At 36.4% G+C, this 15,253-nt stretch overlaps 2 protein-coding genes across 10 annotated transcripts in view; both read right to left on the reverse strand.

Annotated features, from left to right (window-relative positions):
- Nucleotides 1-559: 559 nt before the first annotated feature.
- On the reverse strand, nt 560-8,988 carry LOC134537619 (U1 small nuclear ribonucleoprotein A). 2 transcript variants are annotated; one of them, XM_063378271.1, is made up of 6 exons: nt 8,883-8,988; nt 7,797-7,886; nt 5,896-6,068; nt 3,994-4,261; nt 2,027-2,132; nt 560-870 (listed from the first exon to the last, which is right to left on the reverse strand). In XM_063378271.1, the coding sequence occupies exons 2-6, from the start codon at nt 7,861-7,863 to the stop codon at nt 711-713; spliced, it is 774 nt and encodes a 257-aa protein (XP_063234341.1). In that variant the 5' UTR covers nt 7,864-7,886; nt 8,883-8,988; the 3' UTR covers nt 560-710. The 2 variants fall into 2 exon arrangements, with proteins under 2 accessions (XP_063234341.1, XP_063234340.1); XM_063378270.1 differs by having other exon boundaries at nt 8,818-8,984.
- Nucleotides 8,989-12,601: 3,613 nt separating this feature from the next.
- The window catches only part of LOC134537621 (asparagine synthetase domain-containing protein 1), a 51,467-nt gene continuing 48,815 nt past the window's right edge, over nt 12,602-15,253 (reverse strand). For 5 of the 8 annotated variants that reach the window (XM_063378279.1, XM_063378277.1, XM_063378280.1 and 2 more), the window contains 2 exons: nt 13,711-13,894; nt 12,602-13,237 (listed from right to left, as the gene is read on the reverse strand). In XM_063378279.1, the coding sequence (XP_063234349.1) occupies nt 13,720-13,894 (175 nt within the window). In that variant the 3' untranslated portion in view covers nt 12,602-13,237; nt 13,711-13,719. Of the gene's footprint in view, nt 13,238-13,628; nt 13,895-15,253 lie in introns of those variants that run through there. The other 3 variants (XM_063378273.1, XM_063378276.1, XM_063378274.1) reach the window with 2 other exon arrangements.

The following is a 15,253-nucleotide window of genomic DNA, read 5'->3' on the forward strand; positions in this document are numbered from 1 at the left end:
GGTGGTGTACGAGATATGGTGGGTGAAAGCGGCCAATCTCCGGAATTTTCATACATTTCGACTAAAGCGTTCTGCAAAATTTTCGGAATCTCCTAAATGTTTTGGAATTTCTCCAGTATGATTGTGTGTGTGTGGGGGGGGGGGGGAGGGGGGGGGGGAGGTTGCAAGTTCACCACTGGCTCCCAACAGCTACCACCGACCACACCTCATTGAATGTATTAGAATGTTCTCGAATGCATTAGAATAAACTGGCCACAGAACAAAAACCATCGATCACCAAACACCTGTCATTGAAGGTATTACAATGAGTGAGAATGTACCAGAATGTTCTCAAATATACTACTAGAATGAACTGGACTGGAATTAACTGCACTGATGAACCAAAAACAAACCCAACAAAGCAGTGTGTCCTCAGCTAGTAATCATATAAAATGTATTTCCAATGAATATATTTTATTATAATATTTTTTAACTAGTATCCAAAACAATGTTACCATATTTAATCATTTCCATGCTAACGGAAAACACTTTTCATGTGGTTACATAAAGGAGAAACTAACACTGTTAACTCACTTTTTATTTAGTTTGAAATTGTACTTTGACTCAGTCCACAAAGTTTCATCAATTACATGTAAAAAAAGTCCATGCCTATCCTGTATCTGCACACAAAATACCAGCCAAGGAATTTTATAGTCAACCACTTTAATGATTCACTTCTTGGCAAATGAAATCTTCATGGCATGAGATGGAGTGATCTTGAATCCTTGCAAAGCATCCTTTGCTGCCCCGGACTGCATTTCATTTTCGAACTCAACGAATGCAATATCGTGACGATTTGGCACCAGACGTACTTCTTTGAATCCAGGAAACCTGAAGGAAAAAAAAATATATATATATATATATAAATCAAATACAATCATAAAAAAACTTCATGCAGTAAAAACACCTACATGGAACAAATATTCAGAAAATAAATAATCCTGCATGAAAGCTTTCTTTAAAGTTGTTTTAAAACTGAGTCGATTATTTTAAAAATATAAATGCAACGATGAACTTAATCCAAAGACATTGTATGGTTAGCCAAATTGTTTTAAAAATGACTACATACAGGTTTATGTTGTTACATGTGGGTTCGCTATCTTTGTGTCACATTTCTGTTCATTGAATTCTTATCCAATTTCATGAAATTACTCCTACCAAATGCCATGTACCAAGAGTTACGATGTTTACACATCAAAAATTTACCTAGCTTAGATACTTTGTTACTGCCTAATATCTACTCGCAGGTTAACACTCTGTAAATATTTTTTTTATTTAAAAAAAACCTTGATTACTCAAAGCAAGACTACAACTGTCATTAAAAACTGAACCAGTTCATAATAGCAAGTATATAAAGTTTGACCATGTGCCATAAAATGCATTACTTAAGTTATATATACCAGAGGCTGTGGATAAATATTTGATGGTTAGGCCTGATCCTGATCCCTCTTGCAAATTTTTTTTACTATTCTCTAAAAGGATTTATCGATCAGTAAATTACTAAGTACATATGTACAAACTTGTTTTGGAGGGAGTTTCTGATATTCTCAAAGGACAGTTGGCTCTGCGGGTCCATTTACAATTTTGCACAACTTACTGCAGAATACTGCTTACATCAGGACAGGAAAAGTGACAGTCCCGGCATTCTATGGTTTGGCACCAATGAAGTCACTCAAACATTCATATTTCTTTGGGTAGGTTCCGTGCTGTTGGCCTTGGACGCCGGTGTTTTAAGTTCGCTTAGAGTTTATCGTTACAGCCACTTTGTATTTCAGTACAATTTTTCTGTTTTCTAGTGACATTAATTAAAAATTCCATAATGTTGGTTTTTGGATTACCACAATTATAAAAACTATGAAAAAAAAAAAATGACAACTATGAATGGGCAAGGTCTGTGTAGATAGAACGTTCTGTAACATAACGTCACGCGAGTACAAGCCTGTCACAATGTACGACAGGCGAGACCTCAAAGACACCTGAAACTTACTGGTTGAACAGCATCGACAACATCATTTCGCTCGTCTCGTCTGGAAGGTTCGTCAAGAACAGGATCTGGTTGGGTGGCTGCTCTGGAACCGCAGACACAGGTCCAACTGGGGACAGACAAGACACGAGTCACTTTCTCCCCACTATACAGTACTCACAAAAAAAGTGACACAAGTATTGTTTTCAAATAATGTTCAAACTGAAGTTGCAGAAGGAAAAGCTTTAAAATTATTTATATTCAAGGAACTGTGTTATTTTGTTACTATCGCATGTTACTAGCCAATACAACAAGCATCAGTAAAGCAACATGATGCTCATCTTTAAGCACCTAAGAAATAACATCACTAGAGACCACATAAAAATGTAAATGAAATTGACCAAAAGTAGCGTTAAAATAAGGCAAAAGCAGTGCAAAAATATTTATGTAAAAATTATGTTAGTTAAAAAAATTAGGACCAATTTTCATTTTTGCCTTTTACTCCCCTTAAAATTTGTATTCTGTACCCTATTAATTGAAACTTAACCATTTTTTTGGTAATTCTTAAGTAAAAGCCATTTTTTCTATAAAATTTTTTTTAAATATCTTAACTTTTTTTCACTTTCTGACATTTTTTCCCTTTAAGTAGTTTACAGTTTTAAATTGGTTAAAAAGCAGCATGCCAGAAGCACACTATTTGATAAAATAAATATTTAGAAACATTAAAATAGATGAATAATATGATAAATGATGTAATAGCTATAACATGAACATCAAAATATCCTGTTTAAAAACCAGATTGCAAATAAAACCACATAATCTTGTCTCTACTTATAAGTAGAGCCACAATTGTTTCCAGATTCATTTCACTCCAGGCTTGACACTCGACTTGCCTATGCATAATAAAGCTTTCTTGAAGTGCTCACTGGTCGATAATGTAATTACTAGACACAAGATTATATGGTAAACAGTGATAAAACCAAAATAAAACTGCAAAGCATGTCAATGCAACTAACACCAAAATTCAAGTTAATGCACCACAAAGCTCTGAAATGCTATTAAAATTATGTAACTAATCAGTATTTTCAATCAAACCTTAACTCTTGTGACAAATATGTAATTCATGGAATGTTTAATTCAATGAAAGTTATTTATTTAGCATGAAGTTTTCACCACATTTTAGGAAGAAAAAAAATCAAATTAAAAAAGAATATGACTTTCATTATAGGGGTTTGCGAGTATTCAAAAAATATATGATTCTAGTTAGTTGTAACTGAAAAACGCTGAAACTATTGGCCTCATCATAATATGACACTATGCCCCCATGAATATTATCTTTGTGCCACGGACTCGGCAGTAATGTTAGGAGAAACAGGTTAGCAAAGAGCAATGACAATTTTACACTGTAATCTCATGACAACAGAATGTATACAGCGTTACAGAGTCAGTGCGTCAGTCATGAGCATGGGCGTCGCACGGATATATATATATATTTTTTTTTTGGGGGGGGGGGGGGGGGGAGACTTCAATTGATTTAGTTGTTGAGGAATATCCATCCCCTGAAAAAAAAAAGCGGGGGGGGGGGGGTGCAAAAAGGTGGTTTTTTTAGGCCTTTTTTCTTTCCTAAATATTCTAATTATAGTTAGTTGCAATATATAATTTTTTTTTTTTTTAAATATTTTCATGAGAACAAATTTGTAAAAAAAAAAACACAGTTAACATAAATCTGCCGGTGCTGTATCCAAACAAAATCATTAATTTTGAACATCCGGAGAGACTACGAAACTTAATATGTTATCGGAGGGGGCCGAAATTGAAGACTTTTATTATTGGGGGAGGGGGGGGGGACGTGACCCCCCCCCCCCCCCCGGGGGTCGTGACGCCCATGGTCACGAGCGTATTCGTATTGTTTACTCCTGAATAATTTGATATTTTTCGATTCAAATTAAACAGGATTGGCGGATACCAGTGCTAGGAGTGGCAGGACCTACCCGGGTGGGCGACAGGGACCGGCTGGCCGTACCCGCCCGCCGGGGCCAGCGGCTGGACCACCCCCGGGGCGGGCGCCGCGTTCACCAGGCTCTGCTGGCGGGCCTGCTCCTTGGCCGCCTTGCGCTTGGCCTTCTTCATGTCGACCGCCGAGTCTTCCGTTACGGCCGCCGCCACGGGCAGCGCGCGCTTCGCCTTCTTCGGCCGCTCCGTGAACGTCCCCTTCATCTTGGCGATCACGTCCGAGTCCGTCTTGCAGTACTGGATCCTCTGCAAACGTGCCCCGTTTGCTTCCACACACGTCACATCTCAACCACACAAATTACTAAACACGTGATACGAAAAATCCCAAGTTTCTTGAACTTTAATATCACAAAAGTACCTCGAATTTGCCCCTCAAATCTGAATCTAGGTTTCAAAGGGTAAAAAATTAAATTGTGTACAGGGAACTAAAAAAAATAAGAACTATGGAATTGTGTTAAAATCTTTAAATGTTCGTTTCACTAACTAAGTTTCCGTAATTATTTATATATACTAATAATTTTATTTACAAAATTATATAGTAATATATTTTGGAGAAAAGTCACAGGATGAGTACACACTGACATAGTATACTTTAGTCATCGAAGTTGAATTTTTGTAATTACTACATTTTCTTGACTATACCCCCTCCCCTTCAATAAACACAAATCTTTTAAATACTATAAGTACAATGGTAAATTCAAGGATTCAACAGACACATCCCTATTTAAAGCAAATGATGTATGATGTAAAATTAGCCTGTTAATTTGCATTTTTTAAATTAAGAAAATTAAAATTGCACTGATCCACAAAATTATTACTTATCTATTTTGAGTGCTAAAAAGATCCATGCTCCATAGAGCCCCATTCTCAAGATTAAGAAAGGTGACGAGACGAGAATATAGCACTTAGGTAATGGAAGGGCGGGAGGAACAGGACTAACCCGAGAAAAACCCAATGGCACATGGTAACATCTGCCACATTTCCCCCTTGTGAAAAATCAGCATTGACCCAAGAATGGATTGAACTCCGGTCGCTTTGGTGGGAGTTAAGTGATTGACCTCTAGATTACCACAACCCATTAAAACCAATGATAGTACTGTAATACCCTGAACTTACACGACAGGTGGGAGAGTGATAACCCTGTAAATCAAATTTGCGTAAATCAGGGTACAGTTTTGCGTTTAAAATATGTTGAATTGTGACTGGAAACTAAAGAAACAATTAAGAAAAAAATTAGTAATAAAACCTTAGATAATACAAGTTATATTATTATGAATTGCAGAAATGTAAACTGACGTTATTTGACACAGGAGGCTTCATAAAATTAAACCAAGTCATCTGACAAATCAAAGACTTTTCTTCTCAGCCAAAATTTTCTTGTAGAATGCTAACCATATTGTGAATGGAGCGAATAATCAAGAGTCGCGAGATGTTAAAACTAAAGACGTAAAAATGGAAGAGAATATTTAAAAATTATGTAGCTCCGGATTCGCGTAAGATGGGGTAGTGTAAGTCGAGGTATTACAACTTACATTGAAATGCAGAGTACGTTACTGTAATATCTGAATAAATTCTATTACAATTCATACATAAAAACTATAACTCTTACTTGTTTACAGGATCCACATCTGTACCACTCTCTTATAAATTTTAATTGAAGAGTTACTAATTTTGTAATAATTATAAGCCATTTTTTTTCTTTCATGGTACACATGCAATTTTCTCCCCTCATACCCAGAAACTATGAAAAGTATATTTCACAAGACCATATAGAGAAATTCATGACCTAAGTTAGTTTCTACGGAAAAACCAAGTTTAAAAAAAACCTTTACCTATATATAATATTTGCTACATAGGCTTACGTCACATCACATACATACCATTGGTTTGTCGTAGAAAGGGAATCCTTGCATTGAACGAAGTGCATTCGTAGCACTGTTGATTTCCTTGAAAATGACAAATGCCTGCCCTCGCATCTTATGAGTCTTCATTGCTACAATGTCCAAGATCTGGCCAAATTGTGAGAAAATGGCGTACAGCGACTTCTTGAGTTCTGCACAACAAAACATAACATGTGTAAATACTTCACGCAATCTCTGAGGTTATCAGTATACGGACAACGCAGAGCTAAGTAGAACAAAGCAACAATGGCTACCATGCTTGTGAGGCTGGGCACACAAAGAATCAGACAAGACGCGATGCCTCGCGACAGCTTAACACAGTATTCTGGTTACGTTGTTTCTTCTCACATTAGTGAAATCAAATTTTCATGATACTCCTTTAAAGATGGATTATATAAGTAGATCTTTTCTGTGCTAAACATACTAATTAATCAGCATCCAGCTCCATGCTGAGAAAAAATCAATTAAAACACTTAAGTGTGAACATTTACTCAATTTAAAGTAACAATGAAAAACAGTCTTTAACCAGTCAGCTATAAACACACTAAGGCATGCCTTTGTCGACCAAATTTTGAAACTCGTGCATGCGCAGAACACTGCAGCCAGCAGACAGTCTGCTTGCAACGAAGTTGGAGCAGTCATTCAATGTTGTCGTTTTGTGTCTGATCGCAACAGTTTTGTGGCGTCGTGCCACGTCTGATTCTGTGTGCATTGCTTTGATGTAAATACATGGAAGTCAAGTACTATGAGACAAAATTTTGTTTTGTGCCTCAATCTGAATGTACCCGGCATTAGAAGTTAAACTTCACACTTCTGTATCCACTTGAACAAAGAACAAAATATTTAATAATTTACTTATCAATAAAACTAAGTACACAATAGAGATTCACAATTGTAACAATCTTAGGGACAAAAAGCTGCATAGTCCTACAGTGACATAAATATCCATTTTATATTCATTATTCCCCTCCCTTTCACTAGAAGTTCAGATATGTTTGAACTGGCAAACAAATTAGGGCAGAAAACAGTCTTGGTCACGGCCGTAACGTATTGACATTAAAGTCCCTGTCTTTTTTAAAACAATCTCGGCTACACTATATTAGTAAGGATATCTGGAGAAACACAGGATAAAGTTGCAACTAGTATCAAGAAAAGAGTAGGACAGTGACAAGAATCAGGGCATGGAGAAAAAGTCTCGACTATGCTATTAAAACACTACATAAATTTACGTCCCTATATTTACATAACAGGTTATATTTACAATAAATTTACACCAACTGTTAAACTGAAAAATACAATTTTTCACAAGTGACTACCTTAATCAAACCTCTACTTAGATGATTATAAAGGGGGGAACTACTACATATAGCAACATATAAAAAAATTCTAAAATGTATTTTGGAATTTTTTAAAAACTTTTTGCACAAAAGAAGTGTTGGTATTCAACTTATATCTTAACACTTGTTAGATTTAAACATTACTATCAAATGTTGCTAATTCTTAAGAAGAACCACAATTAAATATAAAACTAATCCCAATAATATTTTTTTTTAAGTCCTTACATGATTATGATTCATTTCCTAAGAGGGAGTTGTGATACTTCAAGTAGTTTAACAGTAGATAACCATGGAACACAGTGTGGGTTTGACACAGTAAAATGCACAATAGACTGCAAACAATGTTAATGTGCTGTTTATAGAGATGTTTCAAGTGTAAAAAATCTTTGTGTGAATATATGCATGTAACATTTCTGTAGCAAGTACAGTATTTCTTTCATGAAACCTTTTTACAGTTCAATGAGATCCCTAAAAAGGAAATAAAAACTATAACCAAAAAAAATGGCAACCATCTGTACAAGACAAATTAGTTAAATTACTTACCCTCTTTCTTGACTTTTTCATTTAAATTATTTATGTAGATAGTGTGGTTGGGCCTTATGTCCATCATCACAACTATGTAGTATTTAAAGTCTGAAAACAGAGGAAAAGAAAGAGTAAATTGCTTTTACACAAATTAAAAATATATACATATAATACTTGCGATAAATAACTTCAATTTATGCTGAAGCACATAAGCTAAATACATTAGTAGACATGGATTTGCAAAACGCTTGTAAGAGCAGGGCTAATTCAGGAATATCTCTAGTATTCGGAATCATATATCCTATTATTACTGGTAAACTATGAATGGTGGCAGCAGAAAAGTACAGGTATTGTAATGTAAGATATAAAATTTTAATTTTTTTCACAAATTAGTAGGAATTACAAACCATCCCTTCTGAGTAAATTTAGGGATGTGTGAAGTATGTGAAAACCATGTTTTCCGATCATTTTTTTCCGTTCTAAAAAGCCACGACATGCGATAATTACTCTAACCAACAGTTCACATCAATTTACAGTATTATAATTGTTGCTAACCTAACCTAACTTTACCAATCGTACACACCATTATTACAGTATTTTTAATAAAGCTAAGTTAACCTAACAGGTCATATGTTTTAATAGTAATTCAACTATGGGTAATCTAACCTTATCAAACTTTCAAATGTATGGACGTTTGATTTAGTTAGGTAGTACTTTAAATAATGTGAAATGGTATGACAAATGATTAGGTCAAGTTAGCGACATTAAAATTACTAAACGCAGTTTAACAAGAAACAAGCTAAAAACTTAGTTTTATATTTTTCCCCCCGCTAGACTATCAGTGTGGGCCAGAATTTTCGCCTATACAATTTAATTCTGAAGTTACGGTAATTCGAATAAGTTACAATCATTATGTGGTTCTGTATAACTTAATTTTTTTTAAATTCCACGTGATACAAACCGTATACTATCATAATGCGATATAGACTGTATGGTATTAGAACACACACGAGACCGCTATAATAAAAAACTTTTTTACCTTAGCAATACTTGAAGTTAACAATATGTACTATTACAAAAACACTCAAATAATTACGGAGTAACCTTTTCTTTTCACTGGGATCAATAATCTTCAGATAACTCCCGGCTTATTCACACACCCAACGCACAAGCTTCGTACAACTATTTGTAAACAACTGAACTAATTTCAAATGTTGGTAGTATATTTTGTTTACGTTGGACCACATTTCCCGTACAAATGCGATAAAACCAACGGTAAGATATTTCGCTAAACAAAACGCCATATTGGATTCAGAAAATACTGTAATTTACTTTGAAAGTTTTGCTCGGTTATAGGAGAGAGAACATATAAAAGTACTTTTTTCAAATATATTGAGAGTCAACACTAAGTATGCACCAACACACATAATATATTTAACGCATCACTATACAGACACCACCTCTCACTTAGTAACAGACAACTGTCCATATATTCATTTCTTATCCATTTAGGCCATAATGCATGCCCGAACACATAAGTGTTGAGGATCCTCCGCACGGCGGAATGTGATTGTGGAGCGCTTATTGCCACTATTCACCATTTACTATTTTAATGCTCAGCAGCGTAAAGCAGGAATAAACTGTGCATGAATTTCTGTGAGGCAAACGTGCAGTTGCCTGTCACATTTCCATCAATATTATTTATCAACTCTTTTTATATAAACATCATATCGCAAACCTTTTTTATTGACAACAGAATACATATCTAAAGAGTGTAAAGGGATATTATTAATCCTTGGCGGCCTGACTAACCTATACTCTGATTCAGGGCCCAATGTGTTCCTGGGTTGATGGGCCTCTACCCAATATATTTCTAGATATTTCATCCAAAATCTTACATTCACTTCCCTTGGACAACAGTTGGCCCCTGGCCCCTGGCATAAGTTGTTGTTCACAAAAATATACATTAAGCTTAAGGAGAGTTCATCAAAATGGACTTTGCTCCACAGTGACTGGAAAAAAAAAAAGCTCTTTCCAATAGGTACGGTTTTCATAAGATATAATCAATGATTTTGTATGGACAAAAAAAAAGGGGGGGGGGGTGCTCTTAAAAATGGAGCAACTGCATACCCTTACATTTTGAATTCACACACCTTTTCTATAGTCTGGCTTCACAGTTCCATGTGGATTTTGTCGGAATGTAGTGTGATGGTAATATATTTATATATGTTACTATTCTAAATAAAATAAAGAAATAAATAAATCACAACTATGCCAATCATTTCTAGCAAACAAAACTCAAGATTTTCTACTTACACACTCACCACCGGAGCTCCCTCTGGTTGCACAGGCCGTTATGTCTCAAGCAGTGGCATAGCAAGGATTTGTGTATGGGGGGAGTAAAGTGGGTGGTCTGGGGGTCCTCCCCCGGAAAAATTTGGATTTTAAGGTGTAAAATAGTGCTATTTTAGCAGTTTTCGGTACTTAAATTTAAATATTGTAATGATAAAAATTTTATTAAATTTAATATGAAATTTGTTTGAGTGATGAATAAGAAATTAAAGATTTGATGTTAAGGGGGGGGGGGGGGGTTGAACACCTACCCTCCCCCCCCCCCCCGGCTAAGCCCCTGGTCTCAAGGGCACCTCAACCAGGCATGTGCGACGAATGCACTCATAGCACCATGAAATGCACATATTCAAATGGCCCCTGCTTTCGATACATCCATAGCACCCGTTTGGCTACCGAACAGCGACTGTGTGTATTATTCCGCCAAGTGTATGTATGTATCCTTACACCGCTCACTGGACTGTAAAATTAATTCAAAAACTAATTAAAAAAAGCAATTGTATGCAACCAGTGTGGTGCAGCGCCTCCCGGGGCCGCAACAGTTGTCGTTCACTAGGTGCTGAGGCCAGACGTGCTCGAGCACCATGGAGCATTAGAAACAATATAGTTAAACAAATATATCTTAAAATTTAAGTAATGATTGACCTATTTTAAAAAAGCTAGTTTAAAAAAGAATTCCGAGGTGTTTCCTTTAACATTTGTTTGTACAATTGTCTCTCATTGCCATCTCTGAACTCATTGAAATGGTATAAGTTTATCTTAATCATTTTTAATCTGCCCCATGGCCGGCATCTTTCACCTTGGACCAAAATTTCTAATCTCTTAAATTCATTAGCTTTGTTCCGCTGGAACGTGCTTACGTTTTTTATTATTTTCTTATTTTCATACGGGCCACAAGGTGTAGACCAAGCGTTAAGTAGTGTGGACCTGCCCTTGGGCTCTCTAGTTTTGTACGGGCAACGAGGCATGGACCTGTCGTCAAGTAGTGTGGTTTTGCCCTTGGGCTCTTTAGTTTCGCCAGCATGGGGCTGCCTCCAGGCTGAATGTGCAAGAAAATTTAACAATGCATCATTAACCTGGGACTTCAGTGGGCAGTATAGTAATAAGTTTCTCGCGGTCTACAAAACTGTGCACATCCGCTCCCCCGGTAACTATTTCCCAAGGAGTGAAGGATAGTTCTTTTACATATCCACATAGGAATAAATTCTAATCATGGGCATGGACTCTGAAAGCCAAGAAACGGACATGCTGTTTCTTCCAAATGCGGAATGGTTATTGACAGCCAAACAGTTATGTCGAGAGGTTGAGGAAACCCGTCCCAACATCGGCGCCACCGAATCAGCCATTAACCTGCCGTATAACCCCCGGTTACCCTCAGTGCAAGCCCCCACTGAGGAACCAGTGGTACTGACACGGACCCACACCTATCACATCTCTGGCACCCCTTGGTCACCCAGTTACTCGTGATCCAGCTGAGGCCATCTGCCTCTACTAGCTGTGCAGGCTAGTACACGAGCTTTAAGTAATTCACCACTTCCACTCGTCATCAGAGCGGGGACTCCTCTGAGTATACTCCAAGCATAGGAGCTACCATTGCTACCATGAGTCCATCTCCAACACTGATCCAGGGCCGTTTGAGAAAACCTCATCAGGGAATAATACCTTTCTTCTAGTAAAGGATCAGTCCCATGGCAACCTTCATAATCAGGTAGAGTGCTGTCCCGGGCAGCTGTTGGCATCGAGTCACCCCCAAAAGGGTCAGGGATATCCTTAGTTACTCACCTCAAACTCTCCCCTGTCAATGGGTTACAACCTATTAAGGCCCGGGTTGACCCAGCCAGAGGTGACCCCAAGCCACACATCCGCTCTTCACTATTCCATTCGCATCCTGGGTTCTTAACTGTAAGCCCGATGCCTTGAGACACCACCTAGGGTTTGGGAGTCGAAAACCCCCCGATAGGTGATTGGATGATCCACGGGTGTAGTCACCCGTCCTCATCCCACTAGCCTACCAGAATACTTGTTCCGACACACCGAGTCATAGCAGTGAGCACCCCCGGCATTGCCCATATCAGTTATGTCAACGCTGGCGCCACTTGAAGGCTATGGGTTGCCGTAAGCGGGAGAGGCTATATATTTACCTCACACACCCGTTATGATGGAGTCCTGGTGAGAGCATCACTCAGATACAAGAGCCAGCGATAGCTCTGACACGTCATAGGTCAGAAATAATTCCCCGTAGGGACCCAGAGTGACAAAGTGTTTATAAAGCAAAATTGAAATTATACATGCTTTATTGGTTAAATATTTTTGAAGCACTGAATATTTTAACAAGTTATTGCGGATTTTATCGTTTAGGGCCTAGATAAAATTATGATGTTTGGTAACTTAATTTTAATCAAAATACAAAAGTTAAATAAATTAAAATTTAGAAATCCTCCCCATAAAAACTTTATTGAAATCAATGAGATAGGAGAAAAGTAAATAGAGTAACACGCATATATACATATATATGTACATTTGCATACATAGGTATATGTGTACATGCACGTACACATACTACCTACATACACCTGAACCTAAATACAAACATGTCTAAGATCTTCTAAACATAGGTATATTCCTTAAAAATATACTAAAAACCAAGAGCATTTTTTGAGACAGTTTTTCTAAAGTGATTACCATTGTACAAATGTGAACCCAAAAACTTACAATTCTGTACAAATGGTATATCCATCATCGATTAGAAAACATCTTTTTGATATTTGATCCTTAGTGCACATTTTGCATGCTTACATAAACTTTCTAGTGTCATCAGGAAAGCAATATCCTTTGATAATAAACATCTTAACAAGTCACCTGACAAACCTTAAAATCAGTGTGTGGTGTATATTAAGTTTTTCCTGATATATTATAGTGAATGAGGTATTAAAAACTAAACCATTATAGGCTATGTACCTTAAGGAATAGGGCAAAAAATTTATGTTTCTTGTTTAGTTTTTTCACAATGACGAGTTTATTTTATCACCGCATACTGTTGTGTTGACGGGGAAACTTCCAGCTGCATATCACCCTCTACATGACGTCAGACGCCTTCAGCCAATGAATACCTTTAAAAAAATTACTTTTTTAAATACAGAAAACAATTGTAGACAAAAATTTACAACAAATTATTTAAAAATAAAATAATAAAAAATGATTGTTTGGATGAATAATTTTAAGAAGAAAACTATCACTACAGTCTTGAGAAAAAGTTCATAAAAGTTGTAGGAAAATATTATTGCACAAGGTTAATTAACTATCTTAGTTAATCATAAAGTTTTTGAACTCCATTTTTATCCTAGGTTCATGCATACATTGACAACTATGCCAAGTAGATAAAGAACTAAATCCGAACAGAATTGTTTTCTGCACTAGTCACTCTGAAAATCTGAATAAACACAGAATTTTTAATGAGCTTCAAAAGACACAGTACAATTTTTTTTTATGAATACACACAGATAAACTCAATAAAAAAATTTATTTATTAAAAAAAATTCATTTTGGATCAGAGCAGCTACATGAATACAATGCCAGCTCTGACCTGCGAACGTCACAGCCGATGCGACACGTCAGTCGCTTTCTCCTTGCTGTTAGCGATTCTTGACCCAAACTGAAAAGCTCGCTTTGGCAGAAATGCTGCATTACTCAAGCCCAGTTTCAACGCAGTCAATCGCAGCAGTGTCTTATCGCCATATCCTGATGGTAGCATCTCCACCGGGCAACACCTGCGATGCAAAACATCAACAATGAACGTCCACAATCATAATCAAAGTATATTTTATCTGAAATTTTTTCAGTGGGTTTACAATTTTTTTATGGTACAGCACATATAAAATACAGTGAAACCTCATTACAATGTGCCCTGGGAAAAACTCACACTTTTAATAATAAAAGTATTTAACACTGAAATGTTACAAAATGTATACCCATTAATTATCTTGAAAACATCTGAAAATAAATATTTTATATTTTAAAGTGAGGTACATTATAGAGAGGTTCCACATAGATAAGCTACGAAACGTTTAAAATCGTTTGAAACAGTGTCATGAAATTTTCAAACAATTTTACAGTCAATATTTTCTGGTGCATAAGATAGTTTGAAAAGCTTAAAGCTACTATTTCTCTAATATGACAGTACTCATGCCCGCTGTTGCATGGAGTCTGAACACAGTGGGTGGGTGGAAAGGAAAGGAAAGGAAGGTGAGGATAAAACACTTTTAGAATGATGACATAGCTACAGCAGTATAAGCGTATAACATGTTTTTTTTCTTTACTTTCTTTCCCTTCCATCTTCACCCCTGCTTGTAACCACTCCTACAGCAGCCAGCCAACGAAGTATGGCATTTTCCATGGCAGAACTTTACTTTATGACTGGTCTCATTTTCTATGCTGTAGAGTTTAAAAGTAAGGAATTTACAAACTAATCCGCTCCCATCTTCCCCCCCCCCTTTTTTTTCCCCCCCATACAAGTTTAGTCTATTTAAAACTGCTGATTGACAAGTTATAGCTCCAAACATTTCCTTCATCTTTCTGTTGTCTTGCTATTATAGATATTGTTCTGGTGTCAATAACATGATTTTTTTTTAAAGCTTTTTAATTTGGGGTTGCTCTAACCTAGGACAAATATTCTATGATTATGCCAGCAGACAGATTGCGTACACATGCCGACACAGTAGCCATCTCTACGCTAACATTATGTACTTTCTCATAAAATGCCAACTAAATTTTTTTAGGTTGCACTTGGATGTGCAAGGTTGTGCTAATTACATGTCAAAGACTAAGTGGCCTCACATTAATTGCTTAGTAAAAGTTATTTAAACTGTGTGAAAAACACTTAATGCTGTTTTGTAATAAAAAGGCATGTTCTAAGTAAATGAGTAGGAGATGTAAAACTATCTGGTAAGTAACACCACACAATATGTGGCTACCAACTAAAGTGAATTAATTTTTCACTGGATTTGTTATATTAAAGTGCAAATTTATTCAAAATTGTTATTATTGAAATGGTCATTGCATAGACTATGGCATTATTAGCCGAGTAGAAAGTTACTACGTATTTTCGACTCACTGTAATTCAATCAATG

This window comes from Bacillus rossius, chromosome 12 (assembly GCF_032445375.1).
Source record: "Bacillus rossius redtenbacheri isolate Brsri chromosome 12, Brsri_v3, whole genome shotgun sequence".
NCBI classification, from domain to species: domain Eukaryota; kingdom Metazoa; phylum Arthropoda; class Insecta; order Phasmatodea; family Bacillidae; genus Bacillus; species Bacillus rossius.

Excerpts from the sequence above, each read along its gene's own strand:
- LOC134537619 (XM_063378271.1), bottom strand. The coding sequence starts at position 7,863 with ATGATGGACATAAGGCCCAACCACACTATCTACATAAATAATTTAAAT. Across the intron at positions 6,069-7,796 it reads TGAAAAAGTCAAGAAAGAGG|AACTCAAGAAGTCGCTGTAC; the intron begins GTAAGTAATTTA and ends TTTGTTGTGCAG. Across the intron at positions 2,133-3,993 it reads GGTCCCTGTCGCCCACCCGG|TTGGACCTGTGTCTGCGGTT; the intron begins GTAGGTCCTGCC and ends GTCTGTCCCCAG.